Genomic DNA, 22309 nt, shown 5'->3' on the forward strand with positions numbered 1-22309 from the left:
TATAATTTATATTAATTTATAACATTATTATGAATTGAATTGAAAGAAATAGAATCTAAAGTTTACAGAAATTATATATTTTACTTACTAATACACTAATGTTACTAATCAGTGCAGCGCTACCACCACCCACACACATGCGAGTAACCTTGCACAACCTAGATTTGTTTTGACGATGGACATTTAATTTGTCCTTCGTTACATGATGTAAGGTTGATAAAACACTCCAAAATTTTCCCCAAAAGTTCAGTTCATCGGTTAGTTCTAGAGTCTACCTTGTCTAACGTTAGAACTATCGTTTTGAAAATATAATCATTAATGCTTACCTCCAAAAATCTTGGCCAAGAGTTTTTCCACCAAAGTAATCAAATCAGCAGAATACTTTTTATAAATTCTCAGATAACTGATGATGTGATTAAAGGAGCAAGTTACTGGGTTTGTAGTTTCAACTGTTATGAGTAATGTGATTGGTGCAATGGCTGAATGGGGAGAAAAATGTGTGTGTGATGCCCTGCCATTATGATTCACATAATTTTCAAGTTTGATAATGTTTCACTTTGAAATTCTATTCATTTAAAAAACATTTTAGTTTTCCAACAATTTTTGAAATATATATGAAAAATATCAGTAATATTTTTGATAGATGATTTGAGTTTTTGTTTCAAGTTTGAGCTTTCTTCCATTCCTCACTTTTTCTTTTCTTTTACATTTTCTTCTTTCTTTCTTTTCCCTTATTCTCTCTTCCTTCCTCCTTTCCTTCCTGATTTTCCTCTTTCTTTATTTATCTTTCTTTCTTTTTTTATCTCTTTCTTTTGTGCTGTTATATACAAAAGTACATAAAAAAATATGAGAGAGGAAATACCGTAACGGTCTATTAACCGCACCTTTTTCTCGGCGGGATAGAAGCAAGAGTCCGGGGTGCGGTTTATCCACGGTGACAGGTCTGAGCCAGCCCGTCGTAACCCCTCCCAAACTTGTACTGTAGACATCTGCCAGTTCACAACACATCGAGTGGCTGGGCGTAGCAGCCCAGGGCAATGTTGTTTATAGGGGTATGAGCCTTGGGTAATGCGAATCTTAGAATCTTAATCAAATAATGTCTATAACAAACGCACCCACCTTCATGACACTAATTTCGACTTAATTCTTGATTCAAAGCAGTGAAGTTCCCTGGCTAAGTTCAAATAGACACCAAGCATACTCGATAATATTTTGTCACAGCCGAGCAAGAGTTGAGTGAGCTGAGAGCTTGCGTTGTATTGTGGTTATAAGCTGGGCTATTCATTTTACCCCCTAGCTCCCCAAAGTCCTGTTATACAAGCCAGTTTATTTTTTCTTTCCCGTTTGCTTTTCATAAGATACCATGTACACCACGCACGAGAGAACGACACAAAGCCGTAAAAAACAACTGGAAAAAATGCCAATTTCTCTGTTTCTTGAACCTTCCTGTAATCCCGTATCCAAAATTCATGCTAAGACATGGAATGTCATTCGTATGTATGTTCGACCTAGAGTATGTACACTGTATACCATTTGGGTACACTGTACATAGACACACCTCACACACAGTTGATTTGATTGTAAATGACTGTGTGGCCAGATTTAAGTTTGTTGTTTTTGTTTTTAGGAAAAAACACTTGTCTGGACATCAAATAATAATGAAAATAAATATTCAGACTTGTTTACCAGCTTTACTACATGTACATGGAATCGGTAGAGAAGTTAATTAAAGACTTCACTATACTGCTGTTTAGATTCTAGTCATGTCTGGAAAAGGTATAGACTGTAATGTTTTTTTATGTGCTTTTTGCAAAATGTTTTTCAGCTAGTGTTGCAAGGTAAATGAGGCCTCCAGCCTTTTATTGTCTTGTGCATGGATATTTTACATTTTTTATTGATTGTTCTATTTTTTATTTGTAATTATATGTGCATCTGATGTCATTCTATTCCTCCATTATTTTTAAAATTACAGACCAAAGAAGTAGATGGAGTTAGGATTCCAGTTGATAGTACCAAGCCTAACCCCAATGATGTAGAGTTTGACAATCTCTATTTGGATATGAATGGAATTATTCATCCATGTTGTCATCCAGAAAATAAGTAAGTGCACAATCATTTTCCACTATCAGGGGTCCGTTGCAGAAAGAGTTGCGTTTAATCGGAAGTAAAAAATCAATAGCAAGTCCCAAATGCGTGCTGTTTTGCATGATTTTTAGAGTGTCTATTGATTGCAACTCTTTCTGCAACGGGCCCCTGGACTTCATTAAACAGTTTGATGGTAAATTGTATTCAGCTTGTTTTTCCTTCGCATATATAATCCAATTGATACATTTCTAAAACACCAAGAACACATGTAATATCTATTTTTTTTCATTTTCCTTTGTGAATTATTTACTTTTTCAAATATATATATTTTTCATTCATATTATTATTATTGGTTTTAGATAATTTTTTATTCATGTTTTAATTTGTTTAGTATTAGGTTTTTTAACACATTTGTTATGCATTCATTATTTTTTTATTCCTCATGTTTTATACCTCTATTTATTAGTAATTCAAATGATGTTAAAAATGATAGAAATAAAGAAAGGTGTTAAAAGTAGAATTACATGAAAAATGAAAAATATTTTTCTATCAGTTATTTAACTATTTCTCATGAACAGATTGGATTGAAACTTTGAATCTTTATTGTAGCTTTCTGATAGGCAGTCATTATATTTGTTTAATACATGTGAATGTTCAAAGGGCTTTATGAAAAGAGACTGATTGAAAAAAAACATCAGTAAGAGAAGGCACAATATGTTTACAAATGTAAAATTAGTGGTCTCTTATGTGAACTTGCCATGTTTGATAATACTTAGATATAATTTACATTAACTTTTACCAAAGCTTTAGTTTGTCTGTACCATTGATTTTTTTTTCTCTCTCTCTGTATATTATAGACCTGCGCCAAAGAACGAAGATGAGATGATGTGTGAGATCTTCTTGTACATCGATCGTTTGTTCAGTATAGTGCGCCCTCGCAGATTGCTATACATGGCCATTGATGGAGTCGCTCCTCGTGCCAAGATGAATCAACAGCGCTCACGTCGATTTAGAGCTTCAAAGGAAAGCAGGTATGAGGGGATTTTTTTTTTTAAGAATGAACAATGTGAACCTACAAAATTTACTTCAAATTCTTATCTGCATAGAGTATTATACAGTATGTATCATTAATAATTCCTAGCAATGTTACACTTGAGTGAGCACTGTCCATTCTTGTAAAGCTGGCAGATATTGGTTTGCGCAGAAATGCTCTTTTTCATGCTGTGTCAAGGAAAAAAGCAAAAAAAAATGACTGCGCGTTACATTTCTTTTGCATTATTAGCCAATTGAAATTAAAAAAAAGATACATTTGAACATTTTGTAACAACTTTGACACCCAAAATTACATTTTAACCCCAGTTCTGCATAACATTTACCTTTTTGTGCCAGCTGGATCTGAGGACATAATTGAATGGAAACAACAGTTTATTTCAGACATCCCTAGCAGTTCTTCACTAAGTTTTTATCATTTAAATTGGGTTTACATTTCATATTTCTTTAATACTTTTTTCTCCACACTTTTCCCAAGCTTGATAATAATTAACAAAGAAAATCAAGCATAAACCATTTCATGAGAATCACAGCTCCATGTAAAGTAGATATCACAAGGGCCTCGGTGTGTGGGGAGGGGGGGTGCAATGGTGCTCTATGAAGTGTTTTGGGCAAGAAAAGAAATTTAAATGGTGAAAGATATCTTCAAAGCAATCTTCCTGGCTAAAGTTCATGTGTTCTTCATCATACTTCTGCTTTTATTCATATAATTATTTCCAAGTTCTATGCAAATCAGTTTTCATGAAGTTTTATCAAAAGTAAGTGGTGCTCACTCAAGCGGAAAGATTTCTCGACGGTGATATCGGCATTTGCTTTAAGAGATCTGCACCAATGTTTAAATGTGGAAAAAGCTTCAGGATATTACAAATATTATTTTACAGGATTATTTCTAAGTGTAAACTTTTTTTTATATGCACTATATAAAGAAATATGAAGTTTAGGCTTAGAAGTATAGGCAGAATGACTTATGGGATAGAACTAGTTAATGTTAATCCTACTCCAAACCATATATATATTTTCTTCTGTGTATTCATGTAGAGATAAGAGACAAGATGAGGCAAGGATACGATCTGAGATTGCTGAACGTGGTGGATACCTGCCTCCTCCTAAGCCCAAAGAAAGTCACTTTGATAGCAACTGTATCACACCGGTAAGCAACTGTTTATTAATCAATCTTTCATTTGACAGAGTCCAAAAAATGATACATAATGGAAATTAGACCATCTGACCATTAGACTAAAAGACAACCCATGTGAATATGAGACCATTTAGTGGTTGGACCAAGTGACAGTTGGACAGAATTGACCAAGTGGATGTAACCAGGATGTTTTTTAAACGATATGAGAATTAGATCATCTGCTAATAGACCAATTGAATAATTACCTGATCACCCTATGTGTCTTGATTTATTCACAGGGGACAGAGTTCATGTTTCGTCTTGCTGACTGCTTGCGTTATTATGTGACAGAGAGAATAAACAATGATCCTGGCTGGAAGAACATTAAGGTATGTTTGCTTTGTCTCATATTTCATTCATTCTCCACCATCATTACAAGATAAATAAATAATGATAATTACTAGCATATGTGAAGTTGGAGGGGAGACAGACTTTCTCCCCAAAAATTTTTGACCAAGAAAATAACCCCCAAAAGAAGGAAATCAAAGAACATGAAAGGATAGGGTGAAATAAGATTTTATTTTCTAAATCTAAAAGATAATTTTTTTCCTTACGTCATTCCTGTCCCCTCATATTTTTCTCTATATTATATCATTTATAAATTTGTTACATCTGTTAAACTTGTTGCCTATTTAAAATTAAATATGCATGATGTATTACCCATGCTTTAGCTTCTATTGGTCAATTGCTTGATGCATTCAATTTTAATTAATCCTGCCAGGTGCCTTTTTGCCTACCCAGGTTGAGTGCAGCAGATTGTGAATAAATTTCTTGATAAAGGAAAATGTGCCTTGATTGAGATTCAAACCCGCAACCCTCAGATTGAAAGACGAGAGTCAAACCACAATTAATGATATTCATACTGATAATAGATAATACTTTGTGTTGCTATCTATGATAGGAATGCTTGGGTCTATTACCCAATTGTTATCAAAATGATTTGATTTTATTTATTTTGCATGAATCAAAGAGAAACAAAAAATTAATGTGATCTACTACCAAATTATTAATCATCTGCAATATGCAGGAGAAGGATTGTTATCATAAGCAGATTGCTTGAAAAAATATAGATATTTGAGGCTTGAATTTTGACTGCGCTCAATCAATTATCCATCTAGTTGTACGCTGTTCGTTAATTTATTTGATTTGATTTTTTGTTCTTTTGTAATAGGTGATCCTTTCTGATGCTAATACCCCAGGAGAGGGAGAGCACAAGATAATGGACTACATAAGGAAGCAAAGGGGTAAGGATACATTTCATATTGTTTGTTATATATAAAGGGTCCAGAAAATTGATTTGCAAATTGCAAATCAATTTTCTGGACCTCAGGGTTCCCACGGTCATGGAAAATCCTGGAAAAATTTATGGTCCTGGAAAATCAGGGAAAAGGTTGAAATAACATTTAATAAAAAAGGTTTTTGTGAATACATGTATAACACAGCCACAATCCACATTCCTCACTCAAATTACTCATGGCCATGAATGAATTGATTGCTCCTGACATTAAATTCGGACAACCAGACTACAGAAAATTTAATCTAATTTGCAATGATATAAGATGCCAATCAGTCAATGTATTTTTAATATGTCACATTTTGTAACCAGTTTTGCGTTCTTAGTTGTTATTAGAGAATTTAAATTTCAAGTTTTGTAGAATTTTACTCAATATTTAAGGCAATTAGTTGACATATCAAGTCACAACTGATCAAGCACTACCAGCATGGCTATCAGACCACAATACATTCAAAAGGTTCTGAATCTCTTGGTTACACAAGATGTTTCAATTGCTATTTTAGCGTCAAATAAAGTGTCCTCTCTGGAAAAGTTACTTGAAAATGAAGTTTAATGAAATACCAAAATAGGCATCAAATAACCAATTTTCAAGATATCTTCATTATTTTTGGAGCATGTAGAGAAATACACTTGTTAATTTAGCTGGTATCCTCAAGTTGTATCACAAATGGCCTCATTTTTTCTAGAGTGAAATACAGCATTATGTTTAGAATTTTAGGATGAGGATGTCTTTGTTAGCCTTTTTTCATGTCACCTTATTGTAAAACTTAATGTCACTCTTTTGTAATAATTGGTTCATGTGTGACATATGTAAAGTGTTTCATCTTTATATAATTCAGGGTTCCCCCATAAATTTGAAAACATAATTCCATGACTTTTATGTGGAAGTTTTGTAGTAAAGGTGAATTCAGGATCCTAATTTCAATATGCGTGGAAAATTTTACATTTACATCTATTGTATAGTTAAAATTTGTGACAAGATCTGCATACTATGCTCTGAAAATTTGGAAATAGTTCATGGAAATCTGTCAGTTCAAGAAATTACATGAGTTTGTGTTCAAGACAATTTTGAATCTTGATGTTGGTGAAACGAAAATGGTACTGTACCCTGGTCAGAAACAGACCATATACCAATGATAATACATGTAGATGTACATGTCATGAGTAAGGTAGTGGGTGGAATGGATGGCTGTGAGGGGAGGTTATGGAGACCATCATGTGTGATTTTGGAAACCGTGCCAGAAAGCAAGTCATGGAAAGCAGCAATTTAGTCATGGAAAAGTCATGGAATTCTGTTTTCAAATTTCTGTGGGAACCCTGGCAATGGAAAACAGGAGATACAAGAAATTCTGTAACACAATTTTTAGTATCGCTGAGAGTTTCAACAGATATTGCACTGTATGCCTGCCTTACTCTTTTTTTTAGGGAACCTTAAAAGTTTTTCTTCTGGTTATTTGAATTTCTTTCTGTCTTTTTGAAATTCTTGGATGCATTGATGTTATGGGTTTTAGTTGAGCAGACTTGACAGGTCATTGAAGCTCACCATCAGTTCGTTTTTCAATCAAACTATTTTATAAGCATGAACTTCAATTTAAGTAAGTTTTGAGCTTGATGTTCACATATATGTATAAGATAAGAAATCTGTCTTTCCTTGATTGTATTAACAGCCAATCCAGACCATGACCCAAACACTCATCATTGTCTGTGTGGTGCTGATGGTAAGTACTGTAATATGATAATCTTCATTTATCACACAAGGGCTGAGTCATACTTGAATTGTTTTTTTTTTATATTTTAATTTATTCATCACACAAGGGCTGAGTAATGCTCGGTTGTTTTTTTTTATTAATTTGTATATTTATTTCTTTTATTTTTTATTTCATTTTATTATATATATATTTTTTCTTTTTAAGGAAGAGGGGATTCTGATTGCATCTTACTGGTCATAATTTGGTAATTTGATGAAGATCTTGAACACATTAAAACATGGTTGGGATTAATTCTCATATTCCGAACTAAAATTCCCTATCATATTGTTGAAGAACGTTGTTGAAGAACATTGATTTCCAAAACTTGATGATATAAATTGGAATAGGATTAGCATATTGCACCTCCTCGTTTTTCTGTTTAACATCACCAATGTCCATGATGGCTTGAAGACATGAAATTGACAAAGATCTCAAATGGTGGCCATCTAGCAAGATAGGAGTGAATGGTGCCTGTGTAATGCATGCAGGGTGAATGGTATAATCCTTCAGTATCATTTGTAATATATATGATGTTCCAGTAGTAAACATATCTTCATAAGATATTTAGCAATGTATTTTGTTTACTATTTTCAAGAAAGTTAACCAATATAATTGTTTTGTCTTTTTGTTTCTTGATATCTGCAGCTGATCTGATTATGTTGGGTAAGTGAACATTTCATTTATATGAATTGATGATTTAGTATCAACAACCTGAATTAATTTCCTCCGAAATAAGTGATTTTTTTCTATTAGAGCTCATTTGGTAGTATTGCAAGCGAAAGAAAGTTTTGCTTTGAAACTGATAGAGTGTATTGTCAAATTGGTTTCCTTGCACATAAAAATTAATGCCTGAGATCATTTGATTACTAATCCTATCTGGTGAATTAATGTGTATACAGTACTATCTGTAAATGCTAGCTTTGAACTTTCTCATTGCCCTTGACCTTCCTTTACAGAATGATCAATAAATTTTCATGCTCTTTCATTGGAATTATATGCGTATACATGTATGTGAATTAACATCCAGAGTTTACATCCCCATTGCATTTAACTTGGGGAGTAAAGGTCAAGCTTTAATTGTATGCAATACATGTCTGAAGAAGAAGATTTGGGAAGAAGGCCCATTGTAGAATAATGAGTGAAATCCCGCTGAAGTTCAGTTGACTTTTTTAATGTCAATGGAATTGGCTATCTAGGTCATTGTTTCGTGTTTGCATTTTAAAACATGTTTTTTTTTTCAACTCACTATGCAATCCAAGTCTGTCTCATCAGACTCTCAGTACAGTCCCAAGAGTGAAACAGACATAATAGTTAATGTTCTTGATAATGGCCCGATTTGTTTTTATCTCCCAAATACATGTACGTGTTCTGCAGTGATCATCCAACTTGACCACTTAATGAGAAGTAAAGATAAATTGAGTCTGCATTTACAAGAGAATTGTATACACATAACTCAGATATTTGGTTAACTTTATATTTATATAAATGCAGAAAATTTATCCTATTGCATTGTTATTTCCCAGGTCTTGCTACCCATGAGGTAAACTTCACGATCATCCGTGAGGAGTTCAAACCAAATCAGAGGAGACCTTGTGAGCTATGCAACCAAGAAGGTAATGTGAACTCTCTTATTCTCTTCATCGCTATGAAATTTGATGAAATGATGTAGTGCTAAGATGACATTTGGTAGTTCATGCATTGAAATCTATAAGTCAGCTGATTGTGTTCTTTTAATTTATATATAACTTTTTCTTTTAGGACATGAAATGAAAGAATGCCAGGGGCTGCCAAAGGAAAGAGCAAACGAGGTAGGTTTATTCAGATCAAGCTCACTATCCATGAGTAATGCTATTGGTATGGACAATGATTCTTGGGGGCCACTGACTCATTTTGTATGGTCATAAATTGTTAAAATGGATTTAATTTCTTTTTTGTTTCTGTGCAGCAGTACAAATATACAAATTAATTTTTGCAATGTCAGACTCATAAAATAATCCAAAATTATATCAAGAAAATTTATTATCCTTCATATTAATAAATGTCAATCTAAAACGCGGTCATACTTAATAAAAAAATTCACGAAGTAGTAAATTTAATTTTTCTATTCGATAGATTGGACAGATGGATAAATGGATGGATGGGTGAATGGATAGATGGATTTGCCATGCATAAACATATAAAATAAAATTGTTTTTTCATCTTTACAGCTGGATACCATACCTGTGCCTCAAGGTGCTGAGACAGAGTTCATATTTCTCAGACTCAATGTTCTCAAAGAGGTGACATTAATAACTGAATTGATTATTAATTCTAATTGATATGTTTCAAGGAACAGAAATGTATAATTTGTCTGTTTAACTTTGAAATTGAAGGTACTATTTATATTAGATGGTGACTTCTGAAAGGAAAAAAAGTAGCATAAATCATTGTTGCATTGTTTGTATTATGAATTGTTAAATTTGTTTTTTTTTATAAATAATGGTAATGTTGAAACAAAATACTTGTTATGAGGTGAAAACTTAAATTCAGACTTCACCACAATGTGAAATGATTGAATCCTGATATGTGTTATTCTTAATGTGTCTTTATCTGAAAAAAAAAAGAAAATTTGTAATTTTCTACCTGCATGACTATTGATGATATAAGCAATATTAATATCTGACTTGTGCTTGTTTCTGTTCACAGTACCTTGAGAAAGAGCTGTGGATGACAGGATTACCTTTCACCTTTGACCTAGAGGTGAGTGAACTTTAGAATAACATTTAGAAGTACACTGCCCAAGTCATATCAGTAAGGGCAACACACACTTATCTTCAAAATATCATCTGATTTTGATTAAAGTTTTCAGTGTTAGGCATGTTTGATTGTTCACTATTCATTCAAATTGTTTTGCTAAGGATGCACTTGTCTGTCAATTAGATATTACAATAGGAAAGTTATTGAATTTCATATTTTCTATTGTTTATTGTATAAATAACAATTTGTCAGAGTTAAACCACTACTACGAGACGGACTAAGAAGAAAAATGTGTATTTTCAAATATTGTATATGGATACAAGCACTTTTTCAGTTGCATAATTATCATTATTGTTGTGTAAGGAAACCATTCACAGCAAAAATATTGCATCGATATTTTATTGAGGATTGTGTTTAGAATGCCCTTGGACCAGGCATTTTAATGTTTATTCCTTGTTTTTAATTTCTATCACTTGTAGAGAGCTATAGACGACTGGGTATTCATGTGCTTCTTTGTTGGTAATGATTTCTTGCCTCATCTTCCTTCACTTGAAATCAGGTATGTATTTTCATGATTCATACCACGAGTTCATAAGTTTTGAATTTCGTCTGTGATATAGGGCTGTCTGTGTCTTGAGCTCACCTCACACTTGCTTTACAATCCACTGCGGTTCTATCCCTGTAATGCAAAAGATTGCAATGAATTGAAAATATCTAAGAACAATGAATATTGGTTCGTATTGGTTCAGTATTTGAAACAATGAATTGGAATCTGTGTTACAGAATCTAGATTTGGCTGAAAAATAGCATAGCAATCATTTGTCATGACAGCTTAAATCCATTCCTAGCCTTTATCGTTCAAGATTTTTTTTCTGAAATATGATGCACTAAATTTGTCTGGATCCTATATTTTCTTTAATATTTCTTATTACATGTATATCTTGATATGAGTCATTTAAACATTTAACAATTCCATAAATAAGACTTAATTATGATTTCTTGATCAGAAATAATTTTGGATCTCACTAATCCATTTTCATTTTCAGTTATCCATTAACTGTATCAATTTGAAGCAAATACCAGGATATTCTCTTTAGAGTGTTTCATTACCAGGGAAGATTACTTACTTCTCTGTGATGTTATGTAAATTTCCTTTAATATTAAAATAAGGTGATTGACTTTTAGAAATCTTTTTTTTTATCAACAGGGAAGGGGCCATTGACAGGCTGATACGACTGTACAAGAAAGCTGTTTACAAGACAAAGGTATGTTGTACTTTATGAAAATAATGTCATTGTCATTTTATTTTTCACCAAAGAACGGGTCACCAGTCATGCATAGTGTTTTCCATAATGTTATAAAATCATGCATAAATGTGTGTAACTTAAAACATTTCTTTAATTAAAACACCATAAAGGATTATGTGTGCTAACCTATGAGCATTGAAGAAGTTTCATTGTCTTGTGTATCAATTTATTGACTTTTTAACTTTACTCGCGCTGAATTTCTTCCGCATTTAATCAAGAACTTATATAGGTTGTTGATCAATTTTGACAAGTTGTATATCATTTTAACCCTAAATAGACTGGGCTATTTCGACGCCTAGGAAGATGAGGGGGGCCCCCCCTTATGATCTCGGCCGTTGATCACGCGATCGCGACGAAAATTGGCACACGCGTTACCCATTACCTACAAAACTATAACATCAAATTCTGCAAAAAATCTCATGTCTCACTAATTATGCTAATTTATGTGTAAAATCATAAGTTTGCTCTAATTAATAAAATAATGCCTCTGAAATGCTAATTTTTATTTCACATACTCTAGATAAGCATCTGATCAAATTGTTTTTAAAAGATTTCAAAATCACATTTATTTTCTTATGTATTCTATTGTTTTCTAAATTTCTTATGTATTTCCTTGTTTTTTGACTTTTTGTTTTTTATTGTTTTGTCAATGGAAATTGTCTGGGACTTTATTTTGACCATGAAAAAGATAAAATTGATTGATTTTAAGCAGTAAAAGGAAAACTAATGATACATTAATGAATTTTGGCTAAGAACACTATAATTTTGGGTCGGCATGCACTTAAGAAATGTTGCGTAATTTTGGAACCGCGTACCCGGGGGTCACAATTTTGGTCTCAAAAGTTGCACGAGACGTGAAAGTAAAAAGTCAGTGAGCGACACGGTCAAAAAAATTCGCGCGGCAGATTTATCGTGAAAATGTCGAGGGAGGGGCTGAATCAGCCCCCCCCCCCCCGGTCTTTTTAGGGTTAAAGCTTAGGATGTGATATTTCAAGCTCCATGGATATCACAAAATTCATTTGGTTGACTTATTGTTGGTTTTCGGTTGGCTAGTCACATATGACACACATACCTCTTATTTGTTGTAAAACCTCTTTTGTGTGTTATTGTTAGGGCTACTTGACAGAGAATGGAGTGGTCAACCTTCAACGTGTCCAGCTGATGATGACCGATCTAGGTGAAGCAGAAGATGAGATCTTCAAGAAGAGAAGAGTCACTGAACTTGGTTTCAGACAGAGAAATAAAGAGAGGAATAAGAGAATGAGAGCTGTGAGTAGTTTTCCATTTTATTCAATCTGTACTATTCTCACTAGGCTTTTTTCTATCAAAAAAATAGAAAAAGCTTGTAATTCTTTTGCTTATAGCATTAGAAAAATGACTGTGGTATGGACACTAATAGAAAAGTATTATATAATCAATAATGCAATGAATCTGGAAGATGACAAAGATTTTTTTGTTAATTTTTACTTTTTTACACTGAATTGAATAGAAAATAATTTGTACTTATCCTTTATGCAGCTTCAAATCTTTACGTCAATGTTGTTAGTGGGTTTTATATGTAAATGTTTTGTGCTGTCTTTTGTTTAATTTTGTAGTTGTATGTTAAAATTCTGCCAATTTTTTTTTTCAGAATACTGCACCAGCTTTCATACCAGCAGGTGTATTGGCTCCCACAGTAAGTAATCCTTTCATTTACTCTCTTTGAGGTAGTGCGTAGTCAAGACACCTGCAAACAAGGCAATATATGCATTGAGCCTCTTAACACAAAGCATAGCAGTTTATTATAGAACAATTTTTCACAAATGATGGCATAGACTACAATGTACTATCTAGGGTGAAAACAAATTGTACAATCACTCACTATGCTTTATATTTATGGGACCCAGAAGTTCAAAACAATTGCTGGCATCCATCTTGTCTTGTCTGCAAGTTAGGCAAAGATGCACTTCCTTTTACCCATCGAATACTGAATTCTGTACTTTCCATAGGCTTTGTACAAGGACCAGGTGGTTCCAGTGGGTAATCTTGATCCATTGTGTAATATGCTTACACTTTATATTCAGCTTATATTAAGATGTAATGGAATATCATAATTCTTTTCATGGCAGTACTGTAAACGCTGTTTTTTTAACGGGATTACTTTTTTGTGCTTGGCGGCTTTTTAACATATTTGTGGGTTCTTGAATTTGCGCAGCACACTCCATAATCACAAAGTCACTTCCTTCTTCCCCATCTGTGAATGGTTTTAATTAACATTTCAGCAAGGAAATTGTATTTTCTGATCATAATTCTAGCTCTAAAGCTGCGTAATTCAGCATTGTTTTGATCCAATCATGGTTTGCGGGGCGGACATCGGGGAAGGCAAAATGGAGGCGCTGCTGGCCTGGTATGGATGGCCGAGCACTGGGTAAGGACTGAGGATTACGGCTATTCAAAGGGATTGGGACCAATCAACAAAAATGGGCAATTGACAAGACGTCTTCTTAAAAGCTAAACAGATCTAAACACTCACCAATCAAACAACAAAGGCAACTAATATTTCAAGCAAAATCATAATTTGAATGCCGACCTGCAACTGTTAGAAAGAAATGATCGCATTTTCTCGCGATGCATAGTAATTTTGGAGCCCAAGCGTGCTTTCTTAAATGTCCCCTCTGTAGGTGAAATTATGCAGTCCCTTTGCCAATATGGTACATGCTATTAAACTGCAGTTTAAAGCTTGCATTAAAAATAGATGCTCTTAAATTTGTGTGTTTTTAAAAATCGCGCTCGCCGATCTTGCCACAAAATCTGTGAAAATTTCCACTTTTACAGTAATATAGAATAACTATGCCATTTTTTATTTGATAGCATATTGTGAGAATCGATAATGAGTTAACTGGATATGCATTATGTGAGCCAACATCAACAGTGAACCCTTAGAACCTTGGTTGAATAATGTTGAAAATTCGAGTGGATAAAAAAAATGTTTGAAGTTTGTCAGATTACCTTCGCAATAGATACATGAATTTGGTGAATGGGTACCTGGTAGAAAGAAATTCCTTGAATGCCAGAGTGCTTGTTGGCAACAGGGCTACTGATAGCCAGGGCAATAATGATAATAATGATATTATTGAAATGTGCAGTTGAGTATATGCATATAAAAATTGTGCAATGATTGTACAATTATTAGTATTATTTGCTCTCAAATCCAATTCTTGCTTCCTTTAAGCCCATTACTGGTGGACCATCATCAAGCACAGCTAAGCAGATCTTGGAGCAGCGTAGAGATGCCAGGATGACATCAAGGGATAGTGCTAACAAGGTATGTGGTTCCACTAATGTTTGATTTGGTTATTCATAATCCTAGTAAGTCTTGTCAAAGGCAGATGTCAAGAAATTAAAATCCAAATCACTGATTCAGATGCTTATTCAATCATAATAGCAATCACTTAGGTTAGACAGTTACGGGAAGAGCTTTATAAGCCAATTAGTTAGTATTTTATTAGATATGCATGTATTTTGAAAGAAGGGTACAATAACATGGTCTCTGTCTAACAAAATTGATGGAAGTGCACATGTACCTCGTAGTTGTAAAATGTATGAAGGTTCTCTTTTTAAAGATTTATTGCACAGTTATATCCATTTTACTGGATTGACCATGAAAGTGTTTTGTATAAATACTAATCATATATCAAATGTAAATTCCAGCTTTTCTTTTTCTTTTTAAAGATATATTGAATATACTAAAATGTGTAATTACTGGGAAATTCGTAAAATGCATGGCATTCCTGTGGATGACGGGTCTTTTTTCAAGAAGTGATGATACACATTTTCAAATGTGCTTATCTGTGCCGGCAATCTTCAGTATGCTCGCTTTTCAGCTTTAGATTTCATTATTTCACAAGGTTCAGTTTACATGAACTAACTAAAACAATGATCATCTACAATGCAATAATTGATCTTAATTGTAAAGAATTCCTCACATAATCATTTCTTGCTGAAACTTTTTGACTGAGCTTTTAACTTGAGCAAATTTGCATTGATGCTGCCAACATATGAATGGCAGAATGATCAACGAAGTCTGAGTTCACTCTTTTATCTAGATTTTATACAAAATAAGTTAACTTTATTAGTTTTGGAAGGTAATGTAAATCCTGGGGTTTTATTATTATTGTGTGCTGTTCTCAGAATGCAGCTGATGCGATAAGAGCTTCGTTGAAAGGGGGTGAAGAGAGAGGAACAAAGAGAAGTCATGATGAGGCTGAGGAAGAAGATGAAGACAAGGATGATACCGTCAGGTTGGTAGATCGGAAGAGTGAACAGGAATAAAGAGGATAAACCATGGTTTATCATTCTGAAAAAAATTCATCCTCATCACAGAAATGATAACTCTATCATCCATACATTGTAATGATTAAAAGGGTGTAACTTATTTTGAGTGAATCACTTGAAGTATAATTTGAAACTGATAATTTGGAAAAATTTATTCAAATAAATATAAAGAAGAGACAGGAAGATGCCTAAAAATCATAATGAAAGATACTATCAAGATATCTTTGAATGAATATTATCATTCATGAAATTGTATTTAAAAAAAAAATCAGTTTTAGTCAAATTCACAGGACAATGGTTTTCAGCGTTACATCTTTAGATTATGTAAATGGTCTTTATAGAATGTAGGGTCATGCAGCTCAAAATTGTACAAAGTAACCAAATCAAAACAGTGATCATCTTAAAGAGATTCTTTTCATTGTATACTACATACCCAATTTTGAAACAATGAATTGTGCTGTTCTTGTTTATAGGTTATGGGAAGATGGCTGGAAGGAGCGTTACTATCAAAACAAGTTTGATGTTCCCTCGTCTGACCATGATTTCCGTGCAAAAGTTGTAAGTAATTGATGATATCCATTATTATCATAAAGGTTCCATGACATTTATCTCCTAAGATGTATTTTAAAACAATACCTCTTACCTAACACTAATCCCAATTGCAATGCTCACATTATTTTGAACCAAACCCTCACATTCCTAACCCAACTCTGTGTCTTCTAAAAACATAAGTGCCACGTGCCACAGTAACAAGTATTTGGTCACAATTTCTAATCATGTCAGAGCATGTATAGTGGTCCAATTGAAAATCATGTTCAATTTATTTATTAATTTCTTTATTCTATTTTGAGGTCATCTTCAGGAAATGAAACATGAATGAACTGTTTATGTCAAAGAGAGAATTACATGTACATGACCTTATACTTTTACAAACAATGTTTATTGTCTGATAGCTTTAATATATTCCAATAATTCTTCTTTCAGTATATTCAGTAATGTATTTTTTGTGAATGATCATATCTGAATGATCTGAATTGTATGTGAAAATTCAATTGAACAAATGCTCCCATTGTCATAATAAAAGATCAATGTAAAAGTGACTTATTAATCTATGGAGAACAAATATTTGTATATTTAATGTTGACATGTTTAATGTACACATCTTGATCCATCAGGTGCGATGCTATGTTGAAGGTCTATGCTGGGTACTGAGGTACTACTATCAAGGATGTGCATCATGGAAGTGGTATTTTCCTTACCACTACGCTCCCTTTGCTTCAGATTTCCTTGATATCGGCAGCCTTCCTAATGACTTTGAGAAAGGAACAAAACCTGTGAGTATTCTTGTGGGAATTTAAATTTGACTTTTTGTAGATTCTCATTGTGGGATACTGTATGAGCTGAATTTTCACGTCAGATTTGATTTTGTTGACTCTGTACCCGCTTTGACTCGCATAATGTATACAGCGGGCTGCCAACTTTTGACTCAAGTCACATTTCATTCACATTACATGTGCACAGGACACATTTAGATTTGTTGTATACACGTAGAATAACAGTGTGTGCATCACATTGTATGCATATCCATCGTCCATTACAAAGCTTTCACCAACGCCATTAACATTGAGATATTTGGAAAAAAAGAAAGATTTTTAAACCTCTGTCAGAAATGTTCTGATAAACTGGCTTGGCCTCTACTAGGAGACCACAGTATAATTATATGATGTGTATAGACAGAAATATTTAAAATTCACTTCATTTCATAACAGCTTTCCACAATTTTTAGATTAGTACATTAACAAGCTGTTCATGACTCATCTATTGTGAAGAAAATCAATAAGATCTATTCATTCCTTTCCGTACTCCCATACAACAATAAGGACCTCAAAGTATGAATGGACATGAAATCTAATCAGAAGTATCCTGGGTGCTATGAATAGAATATAAGTCTATTCAGAAGTACCCTGGGTAAATTTCAATAGGAGTTCAGTTCATTGTTGGCTTCCTCTTTATCAAAACCCTCATGTCAATCCTAATTTTGCAAGGCTCATGGTTACCAAGACATGACTTTGGTACTAGTGTGTGATGAAAGCCGGTAAATCCACCATTTCAGTGAGCTGTCTTAGAAAATGAACCTTTGTTACAAAGTATTAGATATGAGAAGTATAAAGTACCCTTCTAAGCTATGATAACTTTGATACAGGTTTACATTTCTGAAAATCTAATTGGCAGGATGATTATTTTCTCGACAATACCGCTACACATTTTTTTATTACAATTCTTTAATAAAAAGTTATTGTGAGTTGAATGTGGAGAATGCAAGCAGAATTCAATCTAAGGTGGCACCCTTCTATTAATGTTAATTTTGTACGTATATCTTCTAATTCTGTAAATTACTATTGCTGCCATTATAAAGAACACCAGAATTTTGGGAATGAATGATATCTTTTTAAAGTTTAGATTGATCAGAAAAGTTACATGAATATCTGTATACCAGAAATATTTGCTTATCATGAATACTACTAGCTTAAAAGAGCATTTTACAATAATCAAGCTTCAAGTATGTTCAATTTAGTTGAGTTTTCACTTCAATTTGTGACTATATTTAGTATATAAAGCATAAAGCATTTGGTGGCCAACAAAAGTTTTCATCTGTTGATGATGAAAATGTAGACATTCGACCTTAAAACTAATTAAATTATGATAAAAGTCAAACTTTATCCTAAACTGGCCTTCTATTAATGACCCCTAAACCTGACCTTTGACCCAACAATTGTCACATTTTGTTTGTATTACCAGTTCAAGCCATTAGAGCAGCTGATGAGTGTGTTCCCTGCAGCCAGTGGTAACTTCCTACCAGAATCATGGAGGAGAAAAATGATGGACATTGTAAGTTACAAAAACCCAGGTATCATAATTCTTTTTCTGATGTTTTTTTCTTTTATGCACAACTTGAAAATTATATCATGAACTGCCAACCTTTAAGCTCTTTAATTCTTACAAAGTATGACAATTTTCTTTTTTTTTAAATAATTAAGTTTTGAATGATGTGAAGTATATTTTCCATCTAAGTTGTTTTTTCATATGATTTTAGATACTTAACAATAGTTTAATATTCATGAATTGTTTATTTTGATATGCCTAGACATGTTTCAACCTTATTTCTTTGTGTTTGGAGTATGTCTCTGAGCTGAATATTATCATGTGACTGATGAAAAGTACAAATATGTGCTGATGAAGTTTAGCATTGATCATCTTTCAATATTTCAAACCATTTTATTCTTTAAATCCTAGGACTCACCAATCATTGACTTCTATCCAGATGATTTCCAGATCGATCTCAATGGGAAGAAATATGCATGGCAAGGTACGGCATGTGCTCATATGGTATTAGCAAAGAGATTTCCACTCCATTCTCTCTGGTTGCATATCCAGACTTTATCTTATGGTTGAAATTTGATGTGCACCACCAGACTAGAAACTTAACCAAAGAAACATTTAGCAGAGGTTTTTCTCCTAGATAAGTATCCTTCTCTATAGCAGATCTTTAATAAATTTAATCAAGTAGAAATTTTCTTTGGTTGAATTATACCTCATTTAAGCAAATTATTATATTAGATTTAGAATATAATAATGTATGTTCTGCGACTAAATACTTTAAGATATAGTAGTGGGTTTGCATAGTTATGTATATTATTTGCAATTAAACCTTTTGTTTGCTAAATGGTGCAATGATGAGTTTCAACTTAAAATACATCATAAGTTTTTGTGAATGTATGTGAATACCAATATTTTCTTCTTATTTCATAGGTGTGGCACTCCTGCCATTTGTAGATGAGCATCGACTCCTTACGACCCTTGCAGAGGTCTATCCTAACCTCACACCAATAGAGAGTAAGTATATTGATATAGAGGATTTGATTGTAATGATGGTTGTAATTGTAATGAATATGATAATGAAGATGATGAAAGTGATGGTTGTGGTGAAAGTGATAGTGGTAGTAGGGATAACAAAGATGATGGTGATGATGATGATGATGGTGATGGTGATGATGATGATGATGATGATGTAGACAACGATGAAATCAATGATTTAGATGGTGATGATGATGACGATGATAATGAAGAAGATGATGATGTTGTTGCAATTGTTGTTGGTGATGATGATGATGGTGAAGATTATGGTAGAAGTGGTGGGGGAAATGGTGGTGGTGGCTGCGATGGGGGTGATAGTTGTGTAGATGCTTGTGATGATGTAGCTAGTGGTGGATGTTAATGTCTGTGATGTTGGTTTTGGGTGTATATTTGTCTATATGTGTTATGATTCTAATCATATATAGGAAATAAGAATAATAATTGTAGAAAGAGGCAGAACTAAACCAAGATGTGTGGATACGAGCATTATTGATGATGAAGATGATGATGAACCTTTTTTTGTGTGTGATTACAGGGAAGAGAAACAGCAATGGTCCTGATCGATTGTTTGTGGGTCAGCATCACCCACTCTATAACTTCATCAGGGAGCTGTATGAGACAGATAGTCTTAAAGAGGTAAGACACACAAGGGAACATCTCTTTTGCTAAGAAACAGAAGGTTATAAACCATTATCAAATGTGTTATTGTAGTGCCATTCTATCTCACCAACTATGTTTTTGCTGAAATTGAGGGTTCTTAGAATTAGATTCATATAACTTTTTGATCAGGGCATGATGTAGTTTTTGAACAACGTTCTTCTTACATTTTATTTCATTATGATTATCAAACATTAGAAATCAAATCAGGGCAGTGTAGTAAGTTATCAAACTTAATGAAAAATATATTCAACTGATCATGGATAATGAATGTATATTCAGTTCAATTTTGCGTCTGTTTATTCAAGATTGGCAATGATTTAACACTGAAATGAATAGAAAAAAAAATCACCTGAAGAGTCCTAAATTACATATTAGTCTCACTCCTTATTACTCCTGGGGAGCGTTTCATGAAAGGACTTGTCAGACGTTTTATCCGACAAGTACTGTTTTATCCGACAGTTACTTCAGCAACAGTGCCTCTCGGCCAATCATAATCGAGGAAAGTTGTCAGACCTGACCTGTCAGACGAAAATGTTGATGAAACGGTCCCCTGGTTTGTACTTGATTTTGTCACATTTCTGTAAGATTATTCAGAAATCCAGCAGGAGTTGAATTTTGTTTTCTTTCCATGCAGGCTGAACCAGACACTGATATTTGCCCTTCACTTGCCAATGGTGTGAGAGGAAAGATTGGAAAGGATGAATTTGTAACCATGCCTGGAAAGTGAGTAGAATCATTTACTTCTCTTTGATTTATTGTATGGTATCAAAGTATGCATTGCAAAGAGTTGCGAAAATCAAATTTCTATTGATTTCAAATTCTCAGTCACAATTTGATTTTGATTTGAGTCTATCGTATTTGTAAAACAGGGCCCTTGGTCGATAAAGACTTGTATCTCAAAAACTTAACAGAGATGACTTCAACATCATATAGGTGTTTGTAAAAGCAGAAAATGATAGCAACATGTAGATGAGAGATGAGTGAGAATCCATCAAGGAGTAACATAGTAAAGATTTTTTAGTTATCTTTTTGTGATGTCAAATGCGGCAAGCACTCCCATATGCTTGTGATGTAGATACCATAAAATGTCATTTTCTTTGAAACTTGAGATTAGATGTTTTTTTTGCATTCACAATATAATTTGATGCATTATTTCTTGAATATCAAAACGTATGTGACATCACAAAATCGAATTCTAATAAAATCCTAACATTATAGTCTTTGGACATTTGTAAAACCTTCATTCAATTGCTTATACTCCTGCATAAGTCCAAGCTAATAATTCATGATCTTTTCTCTTGGAAATTTTCCTTTCCTCTGTCACCTCTTTACCTCTTTCATCCCTTTTCTTATTGAATCTCACCTTTGGCAGACTTCATCGGTCACCTGTTCCTCAACTGAGAGACATTCCAGAGAGCTATGTTTTAGGGTATGTATCATAACAGTATTTTGAAATTTAATAAAAAGGAAGGAGATGATAATGGTTAACTTTTCAAGAGCACCAGATATGAAGCTCATGGCACTTAAGACTATATAAAAAAAATATGATGCACTGTATCAACAGTGAAGACAAACCGAGTCATTCCAAACTTAAATTTTCTTCTTGGATTATTTTGTCAGGTAAGTTTTATATGCAAAACATGCTATAAAATATCTAAATTCTAAACTAAAATAGTTTCATAGATTTCCCTTAGAAAAGGCCAATCTAGTGATTACTTTCGTTTCAAGAATCTTCATATTGCAGAAGAAATTCAGCACATGGTTTTGTTGACTGAGCCTGTACAAATGTGCTCCTACTAAATATCAAATATTCATACATGGGCTAATAAAGTAAATACTTCTCTATCTGGGCTATGTTTGATACTGTTACTATTATCGTCCAATAAAATCTCACTATTTCTTCACCAGAGTGACATTCCGTGACCCTACCTACCCGCAAGGTTTCATATTTGAGGCTAAGAGGTTACCCGGAGCCAAGTGAGTAACTTCATGCAGATTTGCATTTTCAGATGCTCTATATATT

At 33.4% G+C, this 22309-nt stretch overlaps 1 protein-coding gene across 5 annotated transcripts in view; it reads left to right on the plus strand.

The window, feature by feature from the left end:
* LOC121418996 (5'-3' exoribonuclease 2-like) overlaps positions 1-22309 on the plus strand; it is a 67467-nt gene that overhangs the window by 501 nt on the left and 44657 nt on the right. For all 5 annotated transcript variants that reach the window (XM_041613249.1, XM_041613250.1, XM_041613252.1 and 2 more), the window contains exons 2-27: positions 1973-2100; positions 2943-3116; positions 4174-4285; positions 4552-4641; positions 5484-5556; positions 7274-7324; positions 8000-8017; positions 8878-8967; positions 9113-9162; positions 9562-9633; positions 10040-10093; positions 10570-10649; positions 11298-11355; positions 12511-12666; positions 13028-13072; positions 14609-14701; positions 15568-15677; positions 16185-16269; positions 16887-17045; positions 18511-18600; positions 19006-19078; positions 19522-19605; positions 20162-20262; positions 20921-21009; positions 21659-21715; positions 22195-22263. In XM_041613249.1, the coding sequence (XP_041469183.1) occupies positions 1973-2100; positions 2943-3116; positions 4174-4285; positions 4552-4641; positions 5484-5556; positions 7274-7324; positions 8000-8017; positions 8878-8967; positions 9113-9162; positions 9562-9633; positions 10040-10093; positions 10570-10649; positions 11298-11355; positions 12511-12666; positions 13028-13072; positions 14609-14701; positions 15568-15677; positions 16185-16269; positions 16887-17045; positions 18511-18600; positions 19006-19078; positions 19522-19605; positions 20162-20262; positions 20921-21009; positions 21659-21715; positions 22195-22263 (2261 nt within the window). The remainder of the gene's footprint in view (positions 1-1972; positions 2101-2942; positions 3117-4173; positions 4286-4551; positions 4642-5483; positions 5557-7273; positions 7325-7999; positions 8018-8877; positions 8968-9112; positions 9163-9561; positions 9634-10039; positions 10094-10569; positions 10650-11297; positions 11356-12510; positions 12667-13027; positions 13073-14608; positions 14702-15567; positions 15678-16184; positions 16270-16886; positions 17046-18510; positions 18601-19005; positions 19079-19521; positions 19606-20161; positions 20263-20920; positions 21010-21658; positions 21716-22194; positions 22264-22309) is intronic.

The sequence above is a fragment of the Lytechinus variegatus genome, chromosome 7 (assembly GCF_018143015.1).
Source record: "Lytechinus variegatus isolate NC3 chromosome 7, Lvar_3.0, whole genome shotgun sequence".
Taxonomy (NCBI): domain Eukaryota; kingdom Metazoa; phylum Echinodermata; class Echinoidea; order Temnopleuroida; family Toxopneustidae; genus Lytechinus; species Lytechinus variegatus.